The sequence below is a fragment of the Octopus bimaculoides genome, chromosome 20, assembly GCF_046866305.1.
Source record: "Octopus bimaculoides isolate indiv1 chromosome 20, ASM4686630v1, whole genome shotgun sequence".
Taxonomy (NCBI): domain Eukaryota; kingdom Metazoa; phylum Mollusca; class Cephalopoda; order Octopoda; family Octopodidae; genus Octopus; species Octopus bimaculoides.
In genome coordinates, this window is record NC_142947.1 from 46728775 (window position 1) to 46748087 (window position 19313).

At 37.4% G+C, this 19313-nt stretch overlaps 2 protein-coding genes across 21 annotated transcripts in view; one reads left to right on the forward strand and one right to left on the reverse strand.

Moving 5' to 3' along the window:
* Positions 1–330: 330 nt before the first annotated feature.
* Positions 331–17386, reverse strand: LOC106881228 (Golgi pH regulator-like). Of its 2 annotated transcripts, none has more exons than XM_089338563.1 (15): positions 17239–17386; positions 13982–14041; positions 12224–12327; positions 11597–11703; positions 10372–10482; positions 8938–9058; positions 7793–7873; positions 6524–6630; positions 5680–5768; positions 5085–5177; positions 4410–4505; positions 2961–3050; positions 1832–1897; positions 1129–1187; positions 331–502 (listed from the first exon to the last, which is right to left on the reverse strand). In XM_089338563.1, the coding sequence occupies exons 3-15, from the start codon at positions 12268–12270 to the stop codon at positions 358–360; spliced, it is 1212 nt and encodes a 403-aa protein (XP_089194689.1). In that variant the 5' UTR covers positions 12271–12327; positions 13982–14041; positions 17239–17386; the 3' UTR covers positions 331–357. The 2 variants fall into 2 exon arrangements, with proteins under 2 accessions (XP_089194689.1, XP_089194688.1); XM_089338562.1 differs by lacking the exon at positions 17239–17386 and adding an exon at positions 16380–16644.
* The window catches only part of LOC106881227 (ubiquitin carboxyl-terminal hydrolase 25), a 39735-nt gene continuing 37574 nt past the window's right edge, over positions 17153–19313 (forward strand). For all 19 annotated transcript variants that reach the window (XR_016237692.1, XR_016237693.1, XM_014931530.3 and 16 more), the window contains exon 1: positions 17153–17214. Coding sequence is in view for 17 of the 19 variants with exons in the window: in XM_014931530.3 (XP_014787016.2) it covers positions 17173–17214 (42 nt within the window). In the remaining 2 variants the exon portion in view is untranslated. The remainder of the gene's footprint in view (positions 17215–19313) is intronic.

Consider the following 19313-nt stretch of genomic DNA (forward strand, 5'->3'; position numbering starts at 1 on the left):
GGAGAAAAGATTTTATATAAATGACTCTTAACAAGGAACGGACATGGTTTGGTCCAAGAGATTTCATGCACCATTAATGGTGATGGTTGATGCAGCATTGGAAAAAGTAGAGGAGGAGGAGGAAACAAACTTTTAATTTCTAAAGAAAGATAGCCTTGAATATTTACATAATAAAGCAGGGATGAAAGACGCAGGAAATTGGGGGGGGGGGGGGAGTATATGATCTTAGACGTTTGTCAAATGCTAAGGGGAACAACCCAATGTCTATAGCATCTGAAAGAAGAAAATATGAGAATATTTCTTGTGTTAAAAAAAAAAAAAAAAGTGAGATGTTTTTAAATAGTTTATGAACGAAAATCATAAAAGGTTCTTTTCTGGTGCCTGTTGGTGAGCAATGTAGAGAAAACCAATACTGGAGAGGGCACTCACTAGAAAGATAAATTCGAACCAGCGATGGTAAAAACTGAACTGTAATTCTCCAAGAACTTGCGTTATAATTGATCTGGAATTAAAGAAACGGAAACTAAATTATAAAAATAACCATTTCTAAATCTGACATAAAAGGGTTGGGCTACAGTTGATTATAGGTACCCCAGTACATGACTGGTATTTAATAATTTCAGACAGAGTGAAAGACAACAACTGATCCCGGTAGAATTTGAACACAGAACAGAGAGAACGAAGCAGGATTCTATTCCTCCCACTTGACTCATCTGGCGACCCCTAATTCACAGATCTGATCACTTGACTCATCTGGCTATCCCTAATTCACAGATCTGATCACTTGACTCATCTGGCTACCCCTAATTCACAGATCTGATCACTTGACTCATCTGGCTACCCCTAATTCACAGATCTGATCACTTTACTCATCTGGCTACCCCTAATTCACAGATCTGATCACTTTACTCATCTGGGTACCCCTAATTCACAGAACTGATCACTCCCCCTTTACAGACTTTGTTCCTCTCACATTTCTCTTCTTGTTTCTCCCACATCCCTAAATAAGTGACAAAAAAAAAAAAAAATCTTCTAAAATAGGCACAAAATATAAAATTTCGCAAAGTGAAGTTAACCTCAAAGCGTAAAGAGGAAAGAATAAAGTCTGCCCTTTCACATGGAACTTACCGATATTCTACTGGCATATTCATTCTCATTAGAAGCACAGAAGACACAAAATACATTCCCTAGAATGAAGCAAAACATACAACATCATTATGAACTTATTGAGAATAGTGGTAGTCCATATATTATTTGGGCTGTCTTTATAGTTGTATAGCTTCAAAGACATTCCACCCATGACCATTTAGTTATTTTTTTCAAAACTACTTTTATTTAGGACTACATCATCTAAGGTGTATTTTCTACATCTTTTGTACGATGTTGGGATGTGATTTGAATGAGAATTGGCTGCTATTTCTAGCAAGATTAGTAGATATTTGAGTGCTCTCTTGTTGGTTTGTACATTCTGTCATGGTAGTCAGTCTCCAAAGATATTAAGAGATTTAAAAATCAGAAAACCATATTGATCTGGAATGGATTCTTTCATGTTGCTACAGACATGGGTGTGAGCACGCATTTGTGGTTAAGAAATCTGGTTCCCAACCAGATGGCTTCAGGTTCAATTATGTACCAGACAAGCAAGCATCTTGTACCAAATAGCAAGACTGACAAGGACTTGAGAGTGGATTTGGTAAACAGAAGCTGAACAAAAAGCCTGCTGGTGGTTGTGTGTGTGTGATAGGTATATAATGTGAGTTGAAAACTGTTGTGAGTGTATACATGTGTGGGTGTGTATCTGTATATAAAGACAGCATGAAAATGAACTTACCATTATTTGAGCCAAACACAGGACTATTATATTGGAAGATTTACTGCTGGCAATCGCATAGAAAAACTGTACAATAGAAGCAAGAACAACAATAATAACAACAAGAATAATAATCCTTTCTACTCTAGGCACAAGGCCCCAAATTTTAGAGACAGTGTTACTCAATTACACCAACCCAAGTGCATGACTGGTATCAATTTTATCAATCCTGAAAGGATGAAAGAATGCAAAGATGGACAAATTGCCGCTAAGCATTTTGTCTGAACAATTCTGTCAGCATGGCACATTTGGAAAGGTTTCTGATGTAGGCACAAGGCTAGCAATTTTGAGGTAAAGGGTGGGGCGAATCAGTTACATCAACCCCAGTATGTGACTGGTATTTTATTTAATTGCCCTCAAAACAATGCAGAAACAAAATAGACACTAGCAGGATCTGAATTCGGAACATAAGTTGCTGGAACAAATACCCAAAGGCATTGTGGTGTGGTTAAATATACCCACAAATACAGGTACAGGTTGACAGTAAGAATTGGGAAAAGGTACTTGTGTTTGGTACATCAGAGCATTCTAGAGTCATATGTATGTGGTACCCAAAATCCTTTGTTTGTTTAACTTTCTTTTGTGGATCCAACGCTTCTGCCAGTCCACCATCCTAACAATAATTGTAGTAATTTATTTTATTTGTGACAAGGGGCCCAAATGCTGGGCTTACAGAAGGAGCCAAAATACAATGGTGCTGGGGTTTTACATCAAGTAAAATGGTGAAATCAAAAATAAAAAATAATGGAAGGAAAAAAAAAAGATCCCTAAAATGAAGTCAAACAAAGGGATTTGGGGTGCTCTAAACAAAAGCTTAGATTATGACTGACACACCAAAAGAGAAGTACCTTCTCCCAATCCTTGCCTGTAGCTGTATTGTGCGGCTACATTTAGTCACATTTTATGTGTGTGTGTGTTGTGAGTAATGGCTGAACAGCATCCTAGAAAACAACCCATTTGTTTGATGAATCATCAATAATGAATTCTATTGATTAGTTGAACTGATTGAATGCGTTGATGTGAGACAGGAGAGAGAGAGAGACAGAGAGAGAGAGAGGCTGGGCTTGAACACATTGTGACAACAACTTACCCTGGTGAGTGTGATTAGGAGTCCTCTGATGGATGTGATGATAATTATTCCAATGAGCCAAAAGGATATTTGCTGAGACCAGAATTTTACCTGCAAACAACAACAACAACAACAACAACAACAATTACATTTGCAGTGTTAAGAATTCTATCAACCAATAATAACCATTGTCATTAGTTTTAACATCCACTCTTCCATAGATGCATGGCTTGGACAGAATTTATTGAGGCAGGTTTCCTTTAACTGGACGCCCTTCCTATTGCTGACCTCACCAAGTTTGCAAGCAAGGTTAATATTTCCATATTGCCAGATGGTTTCACAGAAGACTAGAAACAATGGATGCTGCTTAAATGATGCTCGTTTATAACCATCACGCAAGGTCACAGCAAGGAGACACAACACACACACACACATAGACATCATCATCATCATCATTGTCGTCATCGTTTAATGTTCTCCTTCCATGCTGGCATGGGTTGGACGGATTGACAGGTAGTGGCCAGGCAGAAGCCTGCACCATACTTCTGTCTGATTTGGCATGGTTTCTATGGCTGGATGCCTTTCCCGACACCAACCACTCTGAAGAGTGGCTGAGTGCTTTTTTTTATGTGGCACCAGCACACACGATGTCAGTTTTGGCAGGGTTTTTACGGCTATGACTATATTCTCTTTAGAACAAATTTTGTTATAATCTAAATTGATTTATCAAAATTTGGGTGGGAGGTTAGAAGGTAGGAGAAGAAACAGAAAAAAAAGAAATAAACACAATTAGGCAAAATAACCAAAACAAATAAAAATGTTTTAATTTAAAACGAACAGGATTTGAGTTTTAAGTGATGGGAAAATATTTTATACTACTACAATATTACTTCCCTTGGATCCTATAAAAAGTGAAATTTATTCTAATGTCGTTTAAGTAAAGAATTAAAAACAAACTAAACTATAAATTTTATTGTGTCTTGGAAGAGTTATTCTCCTTTAGAGCCTTATTATTTAACACACACCCCGGTTTGATTTCCACCCATTTATTTGTTTTTTCTAAAAATTTTCGTTGCATCTGGCAACTTATTCAATAAACTAAAAACGTTTTCTCATAATTTCACTTGAGACTTAACTCCACTAAATTCTGGATTTATCCAGCAAAATTCTTACAGAAAGTTGTATAGGATTAGGATTGAGGGAACTTCTGTCTGTTGGGCTCTCAAATGATGGATAGGCTTCTACCAATAGGGTTTAGCAGTGAACACAGAAAGTTGACTTTAACAGTGTCGGAACTTATAGAGTATAGGGAGTTAGAAAAAATACAAGAAGGCAACCTATATTATGCGCTAATGTCTTTGCCCATTCAGCATCTTGTGAATAAATTATGTGATGTTGATTAGCTAGTTTGTGAGTGAGAAAGAGTAGGGAGGGGGTAGTTATATTTTAGGTCACAACAACTATACTCACATCAAATTGTATTCCAAGATAGTTGACTGCAATCTCTGTTCCTCGAGTGACTGGGTCAACTTTACCCACTCGATCAAAAATGATGTTGATGGCCGACTAAATAAGAGAGGAACAATAAAAGGATTAACAAGGGAGCCCCAAACATGGATATTCTATTGACTTCAGCAATAACCATAGCAACAATGTGTGTGTGTGAGAGAGTCAGGGAGAGTGGTGATTTATACATGGTACATCACCTTTTTACAAATCTTTCAAAAAGAATGTATAAATCACAAGATGAGTGTATAAATTAAAATATCATCATTGTTTAAATGTTCATTTTTTTCCATGCTGGCATTGGCTGGATGGTTCCACAGAATACGACAAACCAGTCTTGGCTGGGTGAAGTTCAGGGAATATGTATGTATACATGCATATATTGATATATATATATATATATATATATATATATATATATATATATATATATATATACATATATATATATACATATATATATATACATATATATAATCATCATTTAACATCCATTTTCCATGCTGGCATGGACTGAGCAGTTGAACAGGAGCTGGCAAGGCCAAGAGCCACACCAGGCTACATTTATATATGACTGGTATCAAATGGTTTCATAAATGCAAGCTTAAAAGGTACCAATGCTTGTCTTAAGTGTCTTACCATGAAAATTTTCCAAACACAATAAATTGAGAAAAAATAACCAAGAAAATTGAAGTATTTTCCTTTCAGAGTTTTGGATTCTTCGATTCTTTCCTGAAAAATATTACAAAGAAAATATACGGATTTTAAAAGACAAAAAGACTACAGATTTTATCTTTTCTATCACCACCACCAACATCCTCACCATTACAATTATTGTCCTCACCACCACTGCTTTCATCATCATCTCTGCTGTTGCTGCTATCAATGTCGTCTTCAGAAAAACCCAACATCTCTCTTATTGACAATAATTATAATTTGATAGAATCAATAGCAAGACATTAGGAACCATAGTCTGCCAGAAAACCAGGACTGGATGGAAGTGGTAGGAACCCTTTCATGGTGCCTCCAAATCAACTCTGCTGACCAACTCAGCAGTCGTCTCTAAGCACAAGGCTACCAATAACTGCCATTGTATAACTGGCAATTCAATTATACACAGAAGACTATAAATTACCACAGGGAATAACTGGTATTTATGTTATAGACACCACTGGGAACAACAATAAAAACAAGATAAAAATGGAGAATTTTAAATGAGAAACTGAAATCCTACCTGAGTGTTGTGTAAATCAACTGATTCCAGAAACAGCTGTCGACTAAGTTCTTCGAGGGCGTAAGTCTCATTTCTCAACTGTGATACATCTGACACATCGTTAAAGATCATCATCATCATCATCAACAACATTGTAAGCATGATTCAACAGGTCACATGACACTTCACAAGAGACAATCGTTCATCCGTTTGTTTATTTAACAAACTGTTTCTCCATGCTAGCATGGGTTAGATGGGAATTGATTTTGAGACAAGATTTTATGGCTGAATGCTCTTCTAGTCATCAGCCCTTAGCAGTACTTGTCTAATGATAACTCTTGGATGGAGGTAAAATATGATATTTATTGAAGCAATGGTTCTGCAAAGGGAGATAAATTTGATGTAATGGTTTATAATTTAGGCCAGTGATTCTTAACTGTGGCTTTCAGGGCCTTATGTGGCCCTCAAGCATTCTTCCAGTGCCCCCACCCCACCCCGATGCTCTTCCCTATATAGACAGAAACTTTTCTTTAATTGACCTGTGTTTTCCTTTTTCAGGTGAGGATCCCTGAAAAGTCCAGGCTTTGAATCTGACCAGAGTATTAAAAAGTTTGAGAAGTACTGACTTAGAGACAAGGTCAGCATTCTGAAGAGAAGGGTTTAATCCATGCCATTCACATCAGTACTTGACTGCTACTATACTTTATGAACCCCAAGGAGAATGAGATGTAAAGTTGTCCTCAGCAGGATTTGAAACCGGGATAAAATACAGCAAGGTATTTTGTCCAATGCTGTAATGTGTCTACCACTCCACCAGCCTGACAAATTGACAAAAGAAGAAGAATCATTTTTGATAAAAGGATACTTTCAGTGGTAGCTTTAGATGTAGTGGCACGGAACATTCCAAACAAACCTCTTTGATTCTTGTTCAAAGCAGCTTGTCGGAGGTTATCTCTGTGGGCCAACGCAATCCTAGGAGAGACCGAGAGAAACAGTTATAATACATATTAGCTTTACAGATATTTTAAGACTATTTATTTGCGTATAAAAAGGTGAGGGTTTTGGAGGAGTAACAAAGACTGAGAGCCTGTAGTCATATAGATTACCAGTTATTTAGCAGATATCATTCCGAGATACCGAGGGCAACATTGAAATAATGACCTGTTAGGTCCAGGAATTCTATGTGTGCACATGTGCATAGAAGGGGTTTTGAAGATTTCTAGAATTTACAGCTCCAAGTTATCTACACTCTTCTGTTGGCACCAGTTCCCTATTTCTCTGAGTTTGGTTTGATATTGGGGTCTGAATTTGTGATAACAAATTTTCCATGTTTTGATTGTAGGTCATATTCATGTGATGCCCAAACCATTCACTTTCTGTCAATGAATCAGCTGATTCCATCGTGGTCGTCATCAAACCAATACTTAGTCCTGCTTTTTGGTGAAATCAGTGAGACTTACGACTGTCTCAGTGACTGGGTTTCTCAATAACTGCAGCTGAATGTACAACCACCATCATGAGAATCTGGAAATGCTATGAACAAGATGAAACCAAGAAGAGCACAAATTCCAGATAGACAAAGAGGTCTTTGTACTTCCTATTCAATGTAGTGCAATGGGTACAGGACATCACACACACATGCACACAGGGTTATTCAAACTGAATGAACCGATTTCATTACGCAATATTTTAATAAGGAAAAGTAATAAATAGAGAACTCCAGTTAAGTCACAAGTATTTACTCACAATTAACTTTTATTTCCTGTCCTACAAGTGTTCAATGTGGCCACCACCTGCAGCATGGGCATGCCGATGGCATGTAAAAAGCACCATTCGAACATAGTTGATGTCAGCCCCACCCCACCCTGATTGGCTCCTGTGCCAGTGGCACGTAAAAAGCACCATCCAAACATGGCCGATGCCAGTGCTGTCAGACTGCCAGTGGTTGGTGTTAGGAAGGGCATCCAGCTGTAGAAACTTTGCCAGATCAAATCAGAGCCTGGTGCAGTCGCTGGCTTTCCAGACCTCAGTCAAACAGTCCAACCCATGCCAGCAGGGAAAACGGATGTTAAACGATGATGACGATGATGATGATGTGTTATGAAAGCTGGCTTGGTAAAAAAGGCTGCCTTACCGTTTTTTCTTCATCACAATCATGTCCATGGTTTGGATGAGTCGTTTCTCAATACTCTGTATGTCCGAATCTGTTATGTGCCTATTTGAGAGACGAGCAGGGTTAATAACAAGGTTAGCAATGTACATGACAATAGTAGGGCTAATTAGGGAATTAGGTGGAGCTGACTGTAGGATCAACAGCAGATAATATTCCAGCCAACAGCAGAGTTATCAGATAAACTAACAGCAACCGCTTCCATATATATGTTGTCTGTCTCTGGTGGAGAAATGAGGTCGTTTGTACAGTTGACAAACACACACATACATGTTTAACCCTTCAGCAATAGTTGATAATTTCCTTAAAAAAGAAATATGATTTTATTTCCCCTAAAAAGGGATATACTTAAATTCTTTCCCTTCCTTAAACTAGATCTTCTAACGTAATTTCATCTCTTGAATGAAGGACATACAACCATCATTTTTAATATATCATGGAAGATATCTCTCATGTCCAGCTTTCTCTGTCTGTTGTTATGGCGAGAGTTGTGCACGTCAGGTATAAGAATAGAATTACCCAAATAAATATTTGGATATGGTTATCTAGAATAGCCTTTCACAGAATTAATATGTTCACACAGAACAAACTCTGTACTACTCAAAAAATAAGATAACCAATAAGATAACCAATATGGACAACCAGCGCTGTCAACAGACAGTCCAAACAGTTTATTTTAATAAAATGGGTTAGTCCACTTTCGGTCACAGGGGGGGGGGGGCGTCAGGATCCTTCCACAACATCTATTATCAGCACAGCTATGATGCATTGCTCATGGATGCTGGTTTTATTCATCCAACTAAGAAGCTGGTTTTGTTTCTTATGAGCCATAGCCTGTATCCTCTATATTCAACAGTCATGTTTTATTATCAATGTACACACACACACACACACACACACACACACACACACACTGGTGTGAAATGATGGTGCTTCTGCTGTCATAAAGGAAAGACTGACATTTTAAATTTCTTAATTGAAACTATATTTTCTAATGTTTCTCAGAGTAATAACAAATGACAAGAGAGAGAGAGGGAAAAAAGAGAGAGAGAAGTGTAGTGGGGGGGGGGGGAGGTGTTCACCAGCAGATATTTCAGATGTGTACTTACCTGACAAAGTAAGACATGTACGTGTAGGGGCAGTTGACAGCACCAAACCCTGACAAAAGGGCCATTATGGTCACACCAATGACACCAACCCGTCCGATACACTGCTCTATGGAGAAGATTCCTGTCGGAGAAGAAAAGGACAGAAAGAGACATTAAGGAGAGGAGAGGTGAGAGGGTTCATTGTTGCTTTTATTCTTTTCCTTGTTTCAGACATTCGACAGTGGCCATGCTGGGGCACTGCCTTTAAGGATCTTAGTCAAACGAATCAATCCCAAAACTTATTCCTTTTAAACTTTGTACTTATTCTGTAAGTCTCTTTTGCAGAGCTGCTAGTTATGGGGGTATAAATAAACCAACACCGGTTGTCAAGCAGTGGAGGGGTGGGGACAAACACAGACTCAAAGACACACACACACACACATACGAGCGTATGAAGGGCTTCTTTCAGTTTCCGTCTACCAAATCCACTCAAAGTTTTGGTCAGCTTGAGACTATAGTAGAAGACACTTGCCCAAGGTGCCATGCTGTGGGACTGAACTCAGAATGATGTGGTTGGGAAGCAAACTTTTTAATCACACAGTCATGCTAGCATCTGTTGATTAGTTATTAATGAAGAGCACAACTTATTGGACAGTTGTCTGTTTTGGCATGGTTTCTACAACTGGATGCCCTACTGCCTTTTATTACCAGAGAGGGGAAAGTGTTTATGTGGTTGATCAAACTACTAGAAATAACAGCCCAATATCTCACCACCATAACATCAGTAGAAAAGGAAAGGCCATGTTTGAAATAGGGTGGCCATAGTTAGATTGTCTTTGATCATAGGTCTGTCTAATCAGGGCTGACCTGGGGCTTATACAAGAACAACATTCAAACAGAAATTTTTCTACAATACTAAAACAAGAAATATCTAGAATCTAGGAATATCTGAGAATAAAAAGGAAGGAACCAATCAATCTAGGTCGTCCCCCAGGATGCCCCAATAAGTCTGATTCCTCTGTTCTCGCCATCAGTTACTTCTTTTCCAGTTGGATTTAAAGAAGTACCTTCATCAGTCATTATGCGACTTGCTTGAACATCCAGAATGTCTGAGGAGTCAGGGGCTCTAACCCTGGTGCTGCATGGATTCATAGGGGTTTTGGTTGTGCATACTATAGGAGTCACAGGATGCTGCTCCATGTGGTCCCGCAGTTTCCGTCTAACTTGGAATATTAGGGTCTCATCTATTGTCTTGTATTCAAGATTCTCTGCATGACCTCCTGTTAGTTCAAAGCCACGAATCTAATCTGTTAGGTCCTGCTGATAACTAAATCCACGCCCTGCTGCCGACACTTCGATTTATTGTCTAATGGTTAAGGTTTTGTCTGTCTCTTACCCTTCGACCTGCCTGGAAAATAAAAATTAAAAAAAAAAAAACAAACAAACAAAACTCACCATGTTTAGGGCTAAGAATAGGAAATGGATCTCCAATTTTCCAGAAGAAATAGAGAAATATCCACCACGTCACTCCTGTTAAGATCATCTGTACATGTTTCTTCTGAGGAACTGGCAGGAAGAGGAACGAAGGAAAAAAAGACATGGTAAAGAATACAAGTGGAACTTCTAGTCACAGGAGATATAGAATAGCAATAGAGAAATCATCATCACCAGCATCATCATCATTGTTTAGGCAGATATTTCTACGGTTGGGTGCTTTTCCTGTCATCGACCCACACATCTTTGCAAGTAAAGTAATATTCCTCAATGGCCAAACATGTTTCCACAGAGGATTGGAAATGAAGGCAACCACTTGCAGGACAGTGACATTTGTTTAACAACTCTCACACTTTGACAACATAAGGAGATGGCAACACACACATTCTAAAGGCTTCTTTCAGTTTTCTGTCTAACAAATCTACTCTCACTGGGTTACAGAAGACCCTTGGGCAAAATACCATGTAGTGGGACTGAATCTAAAACCCTAACCCTAACTCCTCAACCAAGCAGACTAGGGTCCCATTCAGGGGACAGACTTTTATTATTACTTAACTGTCATGAAAACTGGGATTAGTTCCAGCCTGATAAGTTCAAGATGAACTTTTAACATTTTGTGGCTGTGTGGTAAAAAGCTTGCTTCCCAATCACATGGTTTTGAGTTCAATCCCACTGCGTGGCAACTTGGGCAATTGTCTTCTACTATAACCTCGGTTGTGAACCCTTTTTTGCCTACGGACCCCTTGGATTCCTATTTTACTCGGGTGGATCCCCATAGCCATTCCATGTTTAAAAAATCCATTTATATTTTTAGAATGAGATACTAGGAGCTGTTAAAATATTTGGCTTATTGTATAAGCATAACCAATTCATTGCACATGAATTTTAACAACAAAATCTCCTGGGTTTGTGGACCCAGTTGAGGGTCACTAATCTAGTTTAACATCATCACTTGGCACTGTGGGTATCTTTAGTTGTGTCTATTCCGTTGTAAGTGTACAAGCCAGATCTCTGATTTGAGGATATTTTCTCCTTTCCCTTTCACCTATTCTAGGACCAGGAGTATGCCTTTCCCTTCTGACTGAAAGATTCAAAAAAAGAAACCAACACAAAACGTGTACATCGAATTGTGTATGCGTGAGTGTGTGTGTGTTTATAGATAAATGAAGAACGGGACTATACATACCTAATCGTATCGTACTGACAACATAGTAAGCTATGTGCATGGGGAGGACAGCAATGAGGACAAATAAAATTGCATAAAGGCCCAGCTTCCAATGGAAATATCTGGAACTGTGTGAAATCAGAAATAATATACTATTAGACAATTGTACAGACTAGGAGTGCAAACAGAACATACATAACTATATATAAGCATCACCACAGATTAACATGTCTTTCAAGATGGCAAGAATTGGACAATTCAAGAGGATCTGACAAGTTAAAGGACTGTGTTGAGCTCCAATGTTTTTTTTTTTGCCATGGCTGAATGTTCTTTCTAATGCCAGTCACTTTATTGAGTGCACCAAGTGCTTTTTTGCTGTGGCAACAGCACTAGTAAAGTCACCGAGTAACTCGTAAGATAAGCCAAGTGTTGAGAGGCTAAAGTGTGAGAGAGGGACAGAGCCAAGTGTCTTGCTGAAGAGAGATCCATGGCTCTCGCAGCTGGAAAAAGGAGCAAAGACAGTGGTGAAGAGTTCTTAGAGTGTCTTCTCAACTTACAGGATGATGAACAAAGAGAAGAGAAATGGTGAAGAGGATTAGGTGGACAGACAGGTTTTTATATGAAGTACAAGTTGAAGAAAATACTAACCTTGCATCTAAAACTCCAAGTATTTCGAAAATAATTAATTCAAACATTGTACAGCATAAAGAAAATGTAATGGAGAAGACCAAAAGGATGGCTGACCGATGAACCTGGCAAAAGACACACAAAAAAAGACATAGCAGTGTGGGTTAGAAGGGTTTAGAAATAGCATTAACGTCTGACTTGAACCTACAGACTCATTAGGATGGAGTTTAACTCAATTTCTGAGGCATTGAAGTGACTCAGAGTACAAAACTTGCCCCCTTGAGTGGGACAGAAGTTCATCACAAAGAGAACCCCCAGTTGCAACTGGTACTCATTGGTCATAAAGTTATGGGTGGAGGGCACATTATATCCTTGAGCAAGGTGCTTCATTTCTCTTTGTTGCTGTCCACTCAACTGAAAATGAGTACCAGTTGCAACTGGGGGTTCACTATGTGATGAACTTCTGTCCCACTCAAGGGGGCAAGTTTTGAAGGAGAGTATATTTTAGATTAAAAAAGAACTTTATCTTCACTTTGAAAAATAAAAGAAATATAAAAACTGCCTTATTATTTATGGGATGACTCAATACATACATTTCAAAATAATCCCATCCACTGTGACCTTGACTTCTGCAGGCTCTCTAAGACACAGGATGTCTACTGTGACCTTGACCTGGCCTTCCTTAGATTGTCTGAGCAAAATGAAATCCACTGTCCACAACTATCAGAAATCTGTTGCTGTAGTTCTTGACCCTTATCTTGTAATGATCCCTTTTTAAAGAGGCACCCACTTAAGTGGTGAGGTATCACGACTAAACTAACTTAACATGGATGTTAGTTTATAAATTTTACTCTAAAAAGAGATTAAATAATGTTTTAAAAAGTGAAATGATAAAAATTTAATAACGACAAATGTAAATTTACTTTATTCATTGCAAGTTAATGACTTACCTCTGCCTGGTGAGATCTCATTTTATTTTAATTACCATTAAGAGTTTAATTATGTGTAATTACTAATATAGTTAACATTTAGTATGTTAATTATGTTACCTTGCTGTCTCCTTATCGCTGCCTTTGATGTGCCCAGCACCCCCACCTGGGGGAAGAACCCCTGGTCTACTGTGACAAGCGTGATCCATTGTGTTTTTGAGCTTTGTACACCCAACCATGAAAAGGACTTCTATTATGACCTTGAAATACATTCACAGATAAATGAGATTCTTTTGTGGTCTTGACTTCTGCAGCTCCTCTCAGACAATTGAGATTCAATGTGCCCAAGACTTTTACATGCCAGTGGCATGTAAAAGCACCCATTACACTTTCAGAGTGGTCAATGTTAGAGAGGGCAACCAGCCATAGAAAGCCATGCCAAATCAGGCTGGAGTCTGGTGCAACCTTCCAGTATGCCAGCCCACTCAAACCGTCCAAATCATGCCAACATGGACAACAGATGTTAAATGATGATGATGATGTTACTTAATGACAGGAAATATGAGTTTATAAAGAGCAATATTAATTGCAGGGTAAAGGTGGAAAGTTGAACCCATACCCTATTCATGTGGTAGTTTAGATCAGTTGGTGTATTGTCTAAGAGAAGATCAATAATTTTGGCCATTCCTTGTAATCTCTGTGGAACTGTTTGAGATCTAAAGCTGAAGACATAATAAGGTAAAACAGAGGTGGAATAATCATAGCTAAGCTTTGTATATTGATGACCTCGATTGGGTTTTGATGAGGGGGAAAGAGAGGGGAAACAAGTTATGCTTCACAGAATACTTACTTCATAATCTTTGAATAACTGTTTTAAGAAGAATACCCAACCTCCAGCAAAAAACAGCACCTGAAAATAGTAGATAAAAGTACTCAAGATACATCAGTATTATTATATTTGTTATTGATTATCATCATTCCATTGTTTTTATGCAAACTTTTTCCCTGTTGGCATGGGTTGGGTGAAGACGTATTAATGCAATGTTCTACAGCCAGAAACAAACTAAACGATTTCTAGGAGCTTTTATTTTCTTCTCCTACCCCACTCCTTCGTCTCACCACTCTCTCATTAACCCACAGACATTACTTTTCACTCTCTCTCTCTCTCTCCTATAACTGCCTTCACTAACACCATCTCTTAACAGTAAACTAGTAGAACTGCATTAAGAACTGTCTTGAAGCCTGATGAATGGTCCAACCCATGCTGGTATGGCAGACACCCCAACCCTAACCCTAACCCTTCTACCACTCAGTTCTCACTTACTCACACTATCACCATTTCCACTCTGTGCCTTCTCACTAATCCCTAACCCTTCTCCTTCCCCTCTACTCCTCTACTCTCAAACCCAAAACTGTTCCTTCTGTTCTTCCCTCCATTACTATTTTCTCACATGTGAGCCACAAGGTGAACTAACAGTGCTGGTCCCACAAAAAATACCCAATTCCTCAGGTGAGTGATTGGTAATTGATTCAAACAACAACAGCACAGGTCTTGAAAGGGCTCTTTAGTCCCACTGATGACAAGGCAACTTAACCAGTGATGATGCTGGGAAAAATTGTACCCAGCACATTCTTATAGAGTAGTTGAGATTAGGAATGGCATCAAAAATGAGACGATTGGAGCGAAAGGTGGTCCTCAAATCCATTGAAACCTATTGACCCCTCCTACCCAAGCCAGCAGGGAAATGGACATAAAATGACAATTATTATTATTATTATTATCATTATTACTGTTATCAGTGAATCTGTACTAGTGCCAATATCTTTGACCTTCGTGGGTCATCTTAGATAGGTGAGGTCAATATGGTTGCTATAGGAAAACCATTTTATGTGATTAAGAAGGGTGAGATATATTAGGAACGTTGAGGTGGGAGACTGATGCAGCACTTAAGAATGAATAGAGATGCTTTAAACATGTAGAAGCTGTTTTAGTAGTAGTAGTAGTAGTAGCAGAGACAAAGAGAGGAAACAGTACGTTGGTGGGCAAATGGTTGTTGTGTATTTATTGACTATTTGCCAATCAGCTTGATAGAATTTTCTTTAAATGTAGTCATAAAGGTTTGTGTGCTTAGTAGCAGCAGCGGAACCGACCAAGATATTTGATCAATACACTGATATGAGTCACATATGAGCTTTGTAGATGAGTTACCAATTAATGAGAACTGAAGAATTTTCTGGTTCTTTAGAGAAATTGCAATATTTAGAATGTAATTTTGGCAATAGTTCTCTCTTTCTCAGATGAAAGTGGATGCAGCTAAACTGGGTGATTCTTCGTTTCTCAATGGAAATGAACTTGTCAAACACTCTTCCATGGCACTGTTTTGTTCTGAGCATTTACCGAAGTTTGGCAACTTTCAGCACCGACCAATGAAAATACCCAGCCCCTGAATAAAGAATGGACCTACTGGCACTTTTCTAATTATTAATAATTTAAAAACCAAACAATAAATTATTTATACATTCACCCAACATAACTTTGAACAAATTGAATGGGTTGGAGAAGAAGCAACTTGTCTTTCGCTTTTCTTTTGGCAGTTTGACAACTTTTCTATTATGGTTTTCTTAATCCATTAATTCGGTTAAAAATGAAAATAAAGTTACTGTCAAAATTCTAATGGAAAGTTATGCATAGTTTGAATTTAGAACTGTAAAAGTAAGGGTGATCTTTGCTTTTAGAGTCCTAAATTCAAACTGATATTTTGACTGTGCATTTACGCGTTAAATTAAGAACAACATAGGAAAAATAAATTCGTCTATACCTAGTTTGAGTGTAAAAATTATTTTTCTCTTATGTATACACACATATACACACGCATATATGTGTATACATACCCCTCCTACATATATATATATATATATATATATATATATATATATATATATATATATAACAAAGACAGTCAAAAGAGCAATTTGAAATTAGGACACCGGACGATACCCAATGAATAAATGAGAAAGTTCACCAGTTTATTACTGGTATTTATTTATTTCATTGACCGCGGACGGAGTGGAGGAATGAAAGGGTTCTGGTAGAGTTTGAACCCAGAAGAAGGTATTTGTTTTTATGAAGCTCTACCGCCTGTGCCATTTGTAACAATATCTCTCGTACCTGTCCACCTGTGTGTGAGAAGCGGAAGAACATGAAGAAGTCGACGATTATAGTGGTGAATGAAAAGACTGACACCTACTTGAGAGAAAAGCATCACCAGGGAGTCAACAAGGAAAGAAGACATTGCTGGCCGTGAAGAAAATATGGAATTCTTCACGAATACGTTTAGCAGCGACGACGGTTTGTTTCTGCAATATATTTTATATTGTCTTCTGGGAGAGTTTCACATGAGGAGAGGAGTCAATAGTGTTCCGGTTGTGGCGATTGTTTGAAGCTGGGACACGTAGGTGACGGGCAAAATTAAAAAGAAGACGTTGGCCATCACGTTGCTAACAACCGGTGTCACACCGAATATGTAACACTACTAACCATTGGCCAGTGCCGTTCACCAACTTTCTTTACTTGTTTTATTTCGTCACAGATTTATTTAAATGACAGATCTAATTTAATAACGACTATGTTCGTCTTCGTCTTACCGATTGGTAATTATAAAAATAGAAATAAATTTGGTGAAAGTTCATATGTCTATTTATTTACAAGATTGCATAGGGGATTCCAATAAGGGATTCCCGGTCTGAACCAATGATATTTCTGCTTACATCGCAACGTAGTGGGAATCCCTGGCTGTTCCATTAAATAGCTTTACACCAACGTACAAGTGTCATTCTCGCGTCCTTTTCAAAGTAATAGCCGATACAGAAACTGTCTCTCGTCCGAAAAAGAAATTCTCAATTCTACAAAGTGCATTGAAAGTCGTTAGAAATACACCAAAAGTGAGATATAATGCAAGTTTACCGAGTTGAAGAGTGTTAAGTGTATTAGTCAGAGCACATGTTCTACGAGGAGGACGCCATATTCTGTCGGCTGTAAAAATGACAGTGGAACAGTCTTCTCTACAGCAACAAATTACCCAGGTACTGTCTTCTTCAATAACTTACCTTATTAACACACCTGTTTCATGGTCTACTCAACCATTACCTATCTACATTATTCAATGAATTCTTTGGTCTATTTCTAAGGCGTAAAAGAACCACAACACAAAAACCCCCAGCACCAGTAAGACCTTCACATCTCTCTGCCTCCCCCTCCCTTTCTACAAAGCCGTGTCCATCACTTCTGCTACCACCTCACTATTTCCCTACTCACACTTCCACTCAAGCTCTACACAGCTCTATTTAAAACTATATTTATATATATATAATATCCATATATATCACATTTACGTATTATATACCCCCTATATATACTTAATATACACGCATATAATGTGTGTAGATGTTTATGTACATAGATGTACGCAGAAGTACGTATGTATGTAGATATGTGTGTATATATACGTATATAAAGTGTATATATACATAAATACGCAAATATATTTATATATACACAATATATACAAATAGTATACGCAAATGCACTTTCTATATATATGTATGTTTGTATGTACCTTTTATCTATGTATATATGTTTATAGATGTGTATATATGTATCAGTATGTGTATATAAACGATGCCTTCATAAACTGTGTTTGTGTATATATATATGTATGTATGTATATACGCAAATATATGTAGACACATACAAATAGTATACGCAGATTCACGGTGTATACTATAAATATTATATATATGTATAAGAGTGTTATATATATATGATGGTGTTAATGTGGTAATTAATGTATTTGAGGAGAGGGTCTTAGGAGGGAAATGGTGGTGTATTTTGTTGTTATTGAAGTTTCCTTTTTAATGTCTGTGTCTTTGGTGTTAGATTTTTATGGAGTTGATGTCTTCGAGTCTTTGAGACGTCTTCTTGGAGGAACACTTTTTCTTACACCACTGGCTCTCTGTGTATGTCTACATGTGTGTGTGTGTGTGTGTGTATATATATATATATATATATATAGGTGTGTGTATGTACATATATTTATGAGAAATGTAGGTTTGTGTATGTATGTATATATATATATATATATTTAGACATTGGTTTAAGTGTATATGTGTGTGTGTATATATATATATTTAGACATTGGTTTGTGTATGTATGTATATATATATATATATATTTAGACATTGGTTTGAGTGTGTATATATTTAGACATTGGTTTGTGTGTGTTTATATATATATATTTAGATATTGATTTGAGTGTGTGTATGTATGTATATATATATTTAGACATTGATTTGAGTGTGCGTGCGTGTGTATAAATATGTGTGTATATATATATATATATAGAGAGAGAGAGAGAGAGAGAGACTTAGGTGTGTATACGTGCTTGTGTGTATTGAAATCGGTCTTTAAAAAGCAGAACTTAGGTAAATATTGTGCATACGTATATATTATATATTGAATATATACTTTGTCGGTTGTAGTGTGTGTATACACATATATATATTCATACATATATTTGTTAATCCTTGGATAAGCTTGTGTAAACGCAGCTGATTCTAATTTTGACCATTTTTCAATTACTATATATATATATATATATATATATATATATATATATATATATATACATACGTGTGCCTATAATGTACATGGATAGGTGAATGTCTGTATAGTGTCTATATTTTATAGTGGAAACAGAAGCTTCTTGAATCGTCACTCGAGTTCCATGGTTCCACATGTTCAAACGATTTGATAATTCGAAACGTAAAACTTGTAGTCGCGATTCAAGAAGCTTTAGAATTTATCTAAACGTTCTGTTGTGTGTGTGTGTGCAAAACCTTGTATAACGTAGTATAAAATAAGTCATGCCTTATGTTATTGATAAATTTATTTCCTGTATCTGTGATTCATCTGGTGTACTCATTCGTGAAGACCTGTTATCTCGCCACTGATATCCACTTTCTACATCGTTATTCACACTTTATCCTTTATCTGTGTGTGTGTGTGATAGCATCTGGTGCCTTGTGTTTCTTTGTATATATATGCATGCATCCGCGTGGGTGTGTCCGTGTTGACAGATGTATGCCTGCTTGTATAGGAATATATGTATATGTCTGCCTGGTTC